Source organism: Apium graveolens, chromosome 2 (assembly GCF_009905375.1).
Source record: "Apium graveolens cultivar Ventura chromosome 2, ASM990537v1, whole genome shotgun sequence".
Lineage (NCBI taxonomy): Eukaryota > Viridiplantae > Streptophyta > Magnoliopsida > Apiales > Apiaceae > Apium > Apium graveolens.
In genome coordinates, this window is record NC_133648.1 from 267,133,140 (window position 1) to 267,143,063 (window position 9,924).

The 9,924-nt window shown below is 34.1% G+C and overlaps 1 protein-coding gene across 1 annotated transcript; it reads left to right on the forward strand.

Annotated features, from left to right (window-relative positions):
- The first annotated feature begins 215 nt into the window (after window positions 1-215).
- Window positions 216-4,379, forward strand: LOC141706285 (serine hydroxymethyltransferase 1, mitochondrial-like). The gene is made up of 12 exons (XM_074509083.1): window positions 216-722; window positions 827-912; window positions 1,395-1,627; window positions 1,821-1,884; window positions 2,059-2,182; window positions 2,409-2,459; window positions 2,552-2,651; window positions 2,786-2,890; window positions 3,295-3,360; window positions 3,489-3,566; window positions 3,830-3,912; window positions 4,211-4,379. Exons 6-12 carry the CDS (start codon window positions 2,449-2,451, stop codon window positions 4,236-4,238), a joined length of 471 nt encoding a protein of 156 aa, XP_074365184.1. The 5' UTR covers window positions 216-722; window positions 827-912; window positions 1,395-1,627; window positions 1,821-1,884; window positions 2,059-2,182; window positions 2,409-2,448; the 3' UTR covers window positions 4,239-4,379.
- The last annotated feature ends 5,545 nt before the right edge of the window (window positions 4,380-9,924 follow it).

Genomic DNA, 9,924 nt, shown 5'->3' on the forward strand with positions numbered 1-9,924 from the left:
TCGATTAGAAATGTCACCGATGTAAAAAGCAATTTTAACATAGGTCACTTCAAAACTGATGTTAAAGGGGTCGTAAGACATCACTCTCTTAACTAGCCGATGTATATAATCATTTTTGAAAAAAATATAAAGCTACGCTTCTTTCTTTCCCCCGTTAATATACCAAAAAATTCCCCCCTTAACCAAAAAAATTTATTCTCAGTTTCCCCCTTTAAACAAAATTGTTTCCCCCTCTCTCTCATTCTCTCTTCTCTCTCACTCAAAACCTCTCTTCTCTCTCACTCTCATTTCTCAAAGTCGCTCTTCACTCTCATCTCTCACTGTCTCTCTTCTCACCCACTCTCTCAAACCTAAAACCCCTATTTTGTATAAACCTATTTATATGAATTAAACTCGATTAATTTATAAATCGAGCTCGATTTTTGCCTTCTGCGTCCTAGAGTTACATTTACAAACCCTAATTTAACCCATCTAAAACCTTAAAAGCCCTAATTTGTAGAAACCCCTAATTAAGCTTGTAATCTCTCAAATTTAGCTTCTAATTGCTCAGATTCCTGCTAAATAACCTTCAAAGGAATTGGGTCTATTCCATTAGTGAGAGAAGAGTATGTATATTTCGAATTTTTTTTTAATTTGAAGTTTTAATTTTAATTAGAGCTTTGTTTATAGCTCTGTAGCTTTGTTGATAGGTCTTCCGTAGCCAAAATGAGGAGCTCTCGAGGGTACCTTTTTGTTCTTTGTATTTTATTTTTATTGTTTATCTTATTCATTTATTTATATTTGTTGTGTATTTTGTAAAAAGATATTGTAAAACATATGTGAATAGGGGTATCCCTTTCTGTTGCCTGCTTCCAATTAAAGCATCAGTTAAACCGGCTTAGTGCTGGGTGTGCAGCAAGTGACCTAGAGCAGGTTTGCATATCTCTTTTGGATTGTTTAACTTGAATGGTAGTATAATTATGTTGTTTCATTTTTTAAATATTTTTAAACTTTTATTTATGATAATAAGCACTTTTGATTTTGTATAGTTTTATTGAACACATAGTTCAAATGAGAGTAGAGATTAATTAGATAATACAGTAGCTTCTGCGAGTTTCCTAGCTAATTATTGTTAGATGTTTATCTAATAAAAAATTTAATTAAGAAGCAGGATAAATCAAAAGATTAATAAATTTCACTCACTGTATTTGTATAAATTTGATACAGATTGAAATTTTTAATCTTGTGTCAAGGTAGCTAGTTAGTTTGTTGCAATTTTGAAGCTTGAAAACAAGTTGCAAGTTATAATTTTTTTTATTGACCTATATAAGTTTATGAATTAGAATGGTAAACTTTATATTATTTGAGTGAATTATGTTAAAACTATTCTGACTTGATCTCTATAATGCTACAAGAATTTCAAGGAGGGCCACAAAAGAATTCTTGTAGCTACTGACTTGGTCGGCAGAGGAATCGATATTGAACGTGTCAATATTGTTATAAACTTTGACATGCCCGATTCTGCAGACACATACCTTCACAGGGTAGGTATTTAGATGCAGATAATGGCAGGGCAGGTAGGTTTGGGACCAAAGGCCTTGCAATTACTTGTGTTTCATCAACTTCAGACTCTGATGTTCTAAATCAGGTATGTGAAACCTGGAAATTGTTTATCTCCTAAATTTTGTTACATGCCTCATGACAGTCAAATATAAGCTTTGCGGTTCAGTGATTTCAGTCCGTTTATTTTTAAAATTTAGGGGTTAACTATGTTGTGAATAGTGGTTTAAGTGTTATGATGTTTTCAGTATTTATTAATCATGTGGGTTCATATTTTTCAGGTCCAAAAGAGATTTGAGGTGGATATAAAGATGCTTCCAGATTAAATAGATACATCTACATATAGTACATCTCTTTACCTGAATTTCTAGATAATTTTATCTTTGAGAACATTGTACAGAAAGACATGTTTCTTCATTTTACTATATAAGTTACTTTTAGTACAAGTAGTAAAGAGTACAATAACTAAGCGCTTACTAATACTTGGAGAAATATAACTGTAGAATCCCATGATTGCAGGTGGATTATATACTGGGAAAAAATCCGATGAACATGTCATACATGGTGGGATATGGAGAATAATTTTTGAAATGAATACATCACATGATATCATCACTAATTATAATTTCCGTCTATTGATCAGGTGAAGCATTTGGATTCTTAATATACAGACCACATTGTCTGTCATGCATTTAAATATTTTCAGTTGGTTTAAAATAATTAAAAATTTAAATAAAAAATCTTCCAGTTACTTGTAGATTTCCTAAATTTGACGTAGTTCTGTCAAAATACCCCAATGTAGACGTGCATTACCATATGTGTGTTGTTGTGTTAATAAGTTCATTTTACTTTGCATATCGCTGGTGTAGCCTGTGGTTGGCGCTAATAGTCTAAGCAGTGACTTCTCTTATGTTAAGATTGTAAGTTGCTCTCAGAAGTTTACCTTTCATATTTCGACATATTAGCGGGTTAGTTGTAGCTGGTGTCATCCCATCACCCTTTGATTATGCAGATGTTGTGCCCACCACAACACACAAATCTCTTCATGGGCCTCGTGTTGCCATGATCTTCTTCAAGAAAGCGTTGAAAGAGGTTACAAACAAGGCAAGGAGGTTAGTTGATAGTAATATTAGTTTTTCACTGAATCATTCCCCTTTCAGCTCCCTTTCTTTCATCTTGTTATAGCTCTATACAGTATCAATTGTATTTTTAAGGTAACAATGATAAATGATATATATTTTTTAAGGTGATGTATGATTTTGAAGAAAAAATCAATATAGTTGTATTCCCTGGACTTCAAGATGGCCCACACAACCACACGATCACTAGATTGACAGTTGCATTGAAACAGGTTAGAGCTGACAAGTTGAAGCTTTTCCAGAGAATATCATTTTAAAAGGACACACTCTGAATGTGGATTCTTGTATCCGTATTGTCTTTTTAGAAACATATTGGTTTTAGAAAACATTAAGGAACATATTTATTTTGATAGGAAATATTAGTAATAGCTGTTGTACCATAGTATTACGCACTCAAAGAACTGAGTTTTACTTTTGCACACAAGATTTTGCAAGTAAATGATTGTTTCTAGCATTTGGGAGGTCATAATACCATCAATATTTTCCATAACACGCTTGTGTAGAATCATTTCAATCATGGGAAATACTCTTTTTTTTCTTTGTTTAAATTGGTTAATTTATGTGAGTATGATTGATATATGTTAAGTTCTTGTCCCTAACTCATAAAGGAATGCAGGCGACAACTGGAGAATACAAAGCCTACCAAGAGCAAGTCCTCAGTAATTGCTCCAAGTTTGCACAGGTGTGACTAATCAAATATGTGTCTTACTTCCTTATCTATTATTTTGTAACAAGAATTTTTTTCGAAGCTACTGCTTCAGTTAACAGTATTCCGATATAGTAAATGGTAATGAATATTCTCTCTTGCAGACTTTGATGAAGAGAGGCTATGAACTTGTTTCTGGTGGAAATGACAATCACTTAGTTTTACTTAATCTGAAACCCAAGGTAAATGAAAGATTACTTTTTTCTTTCACTAGTATAGAGAAATAAATGCTACATGATCTAGAGATCCGGATAACTTATTATCCTTTCTTGCCAGCTTCTCTGATCTGACAGATTTGTTCTGTCACTAATTCTTTTTTCAATTATGAAAAGAGTTCCTAGTTTTCAAGTCAGAAAATCCACAACTCCTTATATATGATGTGAACTTATACTGAAATAATCATGGAAAATGATACAGATTTTATGTAAATTTATTCTTTCTACAGGGTATTGACGGGTCCAGGGTTGAAAAGGTGCTGGAAGCTGTTTATAGGGGTAGGAGGCTGATCTCTAACAAAGCGAATGTGTAGTATGTCTGACTTAATGTTTTGTGCTTTCTTATGGTGGTTGTAAATGGAATAACCAGTTAACGTTTTTTATTATCGAAGTTATTGTGCTTTCTTATGGTGGTTGTAAATGGAATAACCAGTGTTAATGTTGTTCTATGGAAATAAAGAATGATCTAATTGGTATTATAGTTTTCTAAAACAAGGTTCGTGTTAATTTTGGCTGGCAACAGTCACAGAAGGACCTAACTAATGATTCAGGAAGTATACCTAAATGGAAATTTGGTGATGAGCCCATCATTAAAAGGCATTTTTTTGCAGTTTTGGACAGGGAGCAGGAACAGCGTAATATTTCTCAGCCTCCACCTGAAGAATTGGTCATCTTTTACAAAGATCCTCACGGCGAAACACAAGGGCCTTTTTCTGGTGTTGATATTAGAATAAAATTTCGAATGTATGTATATGTTTTTTTGTTAACAGTAATTATATTACTAGCATTATTAATGACAATATCATTTTTTTTGATTATTTTTATTTTAAATGCTTCTTTTATATGATTTATATCACTTTCAGCTCATGAATCTATGGAATGAAAACGATGTCTAAAATGTTAAAACACATCAACTTGTGCAAGTGAAATCGATGTCAAATGTAAAATTTTATATTAAAATAATTAAAATAAACCGATGTCTTTCACTATAATGCATAACGGTTCCATTAAAAAATGATATTAAATAAGAACTTTGATATCGCTATATCAAGAAAAACCGATGTGATATATAACATATAACATCGTATCTTTGAAGAGAACTGATGTCTAAGGTCCTCTTTAACATCGCTTCCACAGACCAACTGATGTACTATAAAATTTAAGACATCATTTTTTTTAAGAATCTGATGTCTATCAGTTATATGTTCTTCCCTGTTATATATTTATAGTGTTTTTTAACCTCCTAAATACCATTTTTCATAATCTAGTTGTAACATGTTATTAAAAAAAGGGCTAATTATACATCAGTTTGCTCAGAAAGCCGATGTCTATGTTAATCTTTAACATCGGCTAAAAACCGATGTTAAAGACCCCTACCTTTCTCTACACATGCGAAGACATCGGTTTGAAAAAAAAAGACATCGGTTTATAACCGATGTCTAAGGGCATTTTTCTAGTAGTGACCCCCTTCTATAGTATCATTGAAGCCTAACAAGTGGTATCAGAGCCAATCTGTTAAGCTTACAAACAGTTACGATCCAAATAAATAATCAATCATGTCTGATCAATAAAAAACACAAGACCCTCAAGAACATGCAAAGGTTCAACCCATTCAAAACACCTGTAGATATGAAACCATCAAGGTTCCTATGCTCGGGGTGTCTGAGTACCCTGTATGGAGTGTGAATACGGCCATGTTTCTGGAAGCTACAGATCCAGAATATTTAGATAGAATTTATAATTGTCCACACAAGCCCATAAAACTTTATGTTGCAGTTGGGAATGAGCCACAGAAGATGATTCCCAAAGAAAAAAGAGAACTCACCACTGAAGACATCTCTTCACTAGGTAAGGATGCAAAAGTAAGACTCTTGCTTCATATTGCACTTGACAATGTCATGTCAAATAGGGTCATTGGATGCAAGACTGCAAAAGAAATCTGGGAAGCATTGGAAGTGAGATGTCAAGGAACCAATGCCGTCAAAAAGAACAGGAAGACAATACTCACACAGGAGTATGAGCACTTTGACTCAAAATCTGATGAGTCACTAACTGATACATATGACAGATTCACAAAGCTGTTGAATGATCTATCACTAGTGGATAAGGAATATGATCTAAAAGATTCAAATCTGAAATTCGTACTAGCTCTTCCTGAAAAGTGGGATTTGAAAGCTACTACAATAAGAGACAACTATGAACTTGCTGATATGTCTCTTGATGAAATCTATGGGATGCTCAAGACTCGTGAACTTGAGATGGAGAAAAGAAAGAAGAGGCATGGAGGGAAGTATAAGATAGTTGCTTTAAAGACTGAAGAAAAGCCAATTGTCTTTAAGAAGGCAAAAGGAAAGGCTCTCATCATACAGTCTGATTCAGAGTCATCAGATTCTGATGATGATGATTCAGAACCTGAAAATTTATCTGAAGTGGATGTTGATGTAGAGATGATGCAACTGTATGCTCTTATGGTGAAGGGTATCACAAAAATAGCCTACAAGAAGTTCAGAAAGGGTAAGAAGTTTTCCAGGAAAGGTGGAAGTTCTAACAAGAAAGGGTTCAGAAAGACTGAAGGTAAAGGAGGAAAGTCTGACAGAGGAGACAACTCAAATATCAAATGCTACAATTGTGGTGAAAGAGGCCACATCTCTCCTGATTGCAAGAAAGTAAAAGGTGATAAAGGCCAGACACTCATCACAAAGAAGAAAAACTGGGCAGACAATTCAGAATCTGAAGAAGAGGTGAACTATGCTTTAATGGCAAATGCTGATAGCAGTTCTGATGCTGCTGAACTAAAGGTACCTCTATAATCTCTTGCTTTTGATACAGAAGATATTACTGAGTTGAGATTATTTCTGAAAAACATTTATATTAGCTATAGAGATCAGACTTTAGAGAATGAAAGATTAAAATTTGAAAATCTAAAGTATAAAAACATAAATAACTATCTTGAAGAAGAGTTAGTCAAGATGAACATTATTCAGACAGAGAGAGATAATGTTGTGTATGTTAAGAATGAATTGCTTAAACAAAATGATTATCTAAAAACTGAATTAGAAAAAGAAAGAGAAATCATCAAGACTTGGACTAACTCAGGCAGAACAGCTCGTAATATTCTAAGTAGTGGAAACTGGAAAGAGGGGTTAGGTTACAAAGATGGTAAAAGTGAGAAAGGGACTTTGCCAATTAAGCCAATTGCTATCAAACAGACTGAAAAGCCAAAGGTAAATCCTGTTATTTTTGTTGCAAAAACTGTTGTGTCTAATCCTGAAGAGATGAAAGACTCTAAAATAGAAGTCAAAGAAAAGTTAACTTCTGACAAATTAAAACAGGATAAACCAGCTTTGGTAAACATTGGCTTAATGACAAAGAAGCAGCTTAAGTATAAGATGAAAGAGATTAAAAATGTAAACAAGGTAAAGGAAGCTAGGAAATATAGGAATGGAAAGGAAGGTGTGAATAAAAGTAATAATTATATGCCAGTTCCTAATGCTCCTAGAAAGAAATGCTATAATTGTGGAACCTCTAACCATCTTGCTTCTTTTTGCAGGAAAAATAAAGATATAAACTCTTTACCTCCTAGATCAGGAGTTAAGAGTCAGTCTGTTAGGTTTAAACCACAAAATCCCTGTTTTTATTGTGGTAGTTTATGGCATTCTATTTACACTTGTAAGATATATCATAGTTTGTACTATGATTATTATGAAATAAAATCTTATTTAAAGAAAGTTAGTGTAAATTCTGATGCAAAGTCTGATATAAAGTCTGATAAAAAGCATGTTAGCATAAAGTCTGAAACTAAATCCGCTGCAAATGTTAACAAACTTAACAAGGCCAAAGGATCCAAGCAAGTCTGGGTCTTTAAAACAAAGCAATAGTGGTCTTTGTGATTGCAGGGCAACAAAAAAACATCCTGGTTCTGGACAGTGGATGTTCAGGATATATGACTGGAAATAAAGCCCTGCTATCAGACTTTGTGGAGAAAGCTGGCCCAGGAGTTTCTTATGGAGATGGCAACATGGGAAAGACTCTGAGATATGGTAATATCAATCTTGGAAATGTCATAATTGAAACAGTAGCTCTTGTCTCAGGACTTAAACACAATCTGCTAAGTGTGAGTCAAATCTGTGATAGAGGTTATCATGTGGATTTATTTGAAGAACACTGTGAAGTTATAAGTAATTCTACAGGTAAAGTGGTTCTGAAAGGTTACATACATGGTAACATATATTAAGCCAAACTTTCAACAAATTCTGATGGTTCTACAATCTGTTTGTTAAGTAGAGCATCAATTGAAGAAAGCTGGAATTGGCACAAGAGACTCTCTCATTTAAATTTGAACAACATAAATGAGCTAATAAAGAAAGATCTTGTGAGAGGACTACCAAAATCAATATTTGCTCATGATGGTCTTTGTGACTTATGTCAAAAGGCAAAATAAAGAAAATCTTCATTCAAGAGCAAAACTGAATCCTCAATTCTTGAGCCTTATGACTTATTGCATGTTGATCTATTTGGTCCAGTCAATGTCATGTCTATTACAAAGAAGAAATATGCTATGGTTATAGTGGATGAGTTCACAAGATACGCTTGGGTGTATTTCTTGCACAAGAAAAATGAAACTACATCTACTCTAACTGATCATGTCAGACAGCTGGATAAGTTAGTCAAAGATTCTGTTAAAATAATAAGAAGTGATAATGGCACTGAGTTCAAGAATTCAATCATGGAAGAGTTCTGCAAAGTGCAAGGAATAAAGCAGGAATTTTCTGCACGTGGAACTCCACAACAGAATGGAGTTGTAGAAAGAATATGACTCTTATTGAAGCTGCACGAACTATGCTTGATGAAGCAAAGCTACTAACCTATTTTTGGGTTGAAGCTGTGCAGACTGCTTGTTTTACACAGAATGGCATGGAAAACACCATATGAGATGGTGAAGAAAAAGAAGCCAAATCTGAAATACTTTCATGTATTTGGATGTAAGTGTTTTGTTCTTAAGACTCATCCTGAACAGTTGTCAAAATTTGATCTAAAAGCTGATGACGGAATTTTTGTTGGATATCCACTTTCCACAAAAGCCTTCAGAGTCTACAATTTAAGAACAAGGGTTGTCATGGAATCTATCAATGTATCTTTTGATGATAAAAAGATTACTGGACTTGAAGATTTCAATGATCATGATCAGCTGAGATTTGAAAATGAAGATGTAAATTCTGTTTCTGTAAATTTTGATGACCTAAATCTTGATCCTGTAAGTTCTGACGGGTTAAATTCTGATGTTATTAAAACTGTGATAACTGCTCTAAAGGAAAATGCACCTGTTCAGGGGGAGCAAGCTGATGATCATACCACATCTTAAGACTCTCAAGAAGAATCAGAACCAGTCACTGGCTCTTCAAGTTCTGATTCTTCAAGTTCTGATGAGCCAAATTCTGATAATTCAGAAAACTCTAATTCTTCAATTCCTAAAAGATCCAACTCAAATTCTGGAATCTCAGAGAGCATAACTTCAGGGGGAGCATCAGAAATGTTGATGGAGACAGCATGGATCATGGGGGAGGATCCAGTTTTAGAGATCAACTTCCATCTGCAAGGAAGTAGACTAAATCACGCACACCTGACTTAATAATTGGAGATCCTGAAGCAGGTGTCAGAACTAGAACAACAACAACAACAAATGAATGTCTTTATCATTCCTTTCTATCTCAGACTGAAACAAAGAAAGTGGAAGAAGCTCTTCAAGATGCTGATTAGGTGCAAGCAATGTAGGAAGAGTTAAATGAATTTGAAAGAAATAAAGTTTGAAACCTAGTACCAAGACCAAAGGACAGATCAATTGTTGGTACAAAATGGGTGTTCAGAAATAAAACTGACAGTGATGGCATAATTACAAGAAACAAAGCAAGGCTGGTTGCTAAAGGTTACTCTTAACAGGAGGGTATTGACTATGATGAAACATTTGCTCCAGTTGCTATATTGGAAGCCATAAGAATCTTTTTGGCTTATGCTACTCACAAGAAGTTTAAAGTCTTTCAAATGGATGTGAAAAGTGCTTTTCTCAATGAAAAATTGGAAGAAGAGGTATATGTTGAACAACCTCCAGGCTTTGTAGATTCAAAATTTCCAAATCATGTCTACAGGCTTGAAAAAGCACTTTATGGCCTTAGGAAAGCTCCAAGAGCATGGTATGAGACTCTAGCTCAATTCTTTCTGGAAAATGGATTTCACAGAGGCACAATTGAAAAGACTTTATTCTACCTCAACCATGGAAAGGACTTACTTATGGTACAGATATATCTTGATGATTTTATCCTTGGCTCTA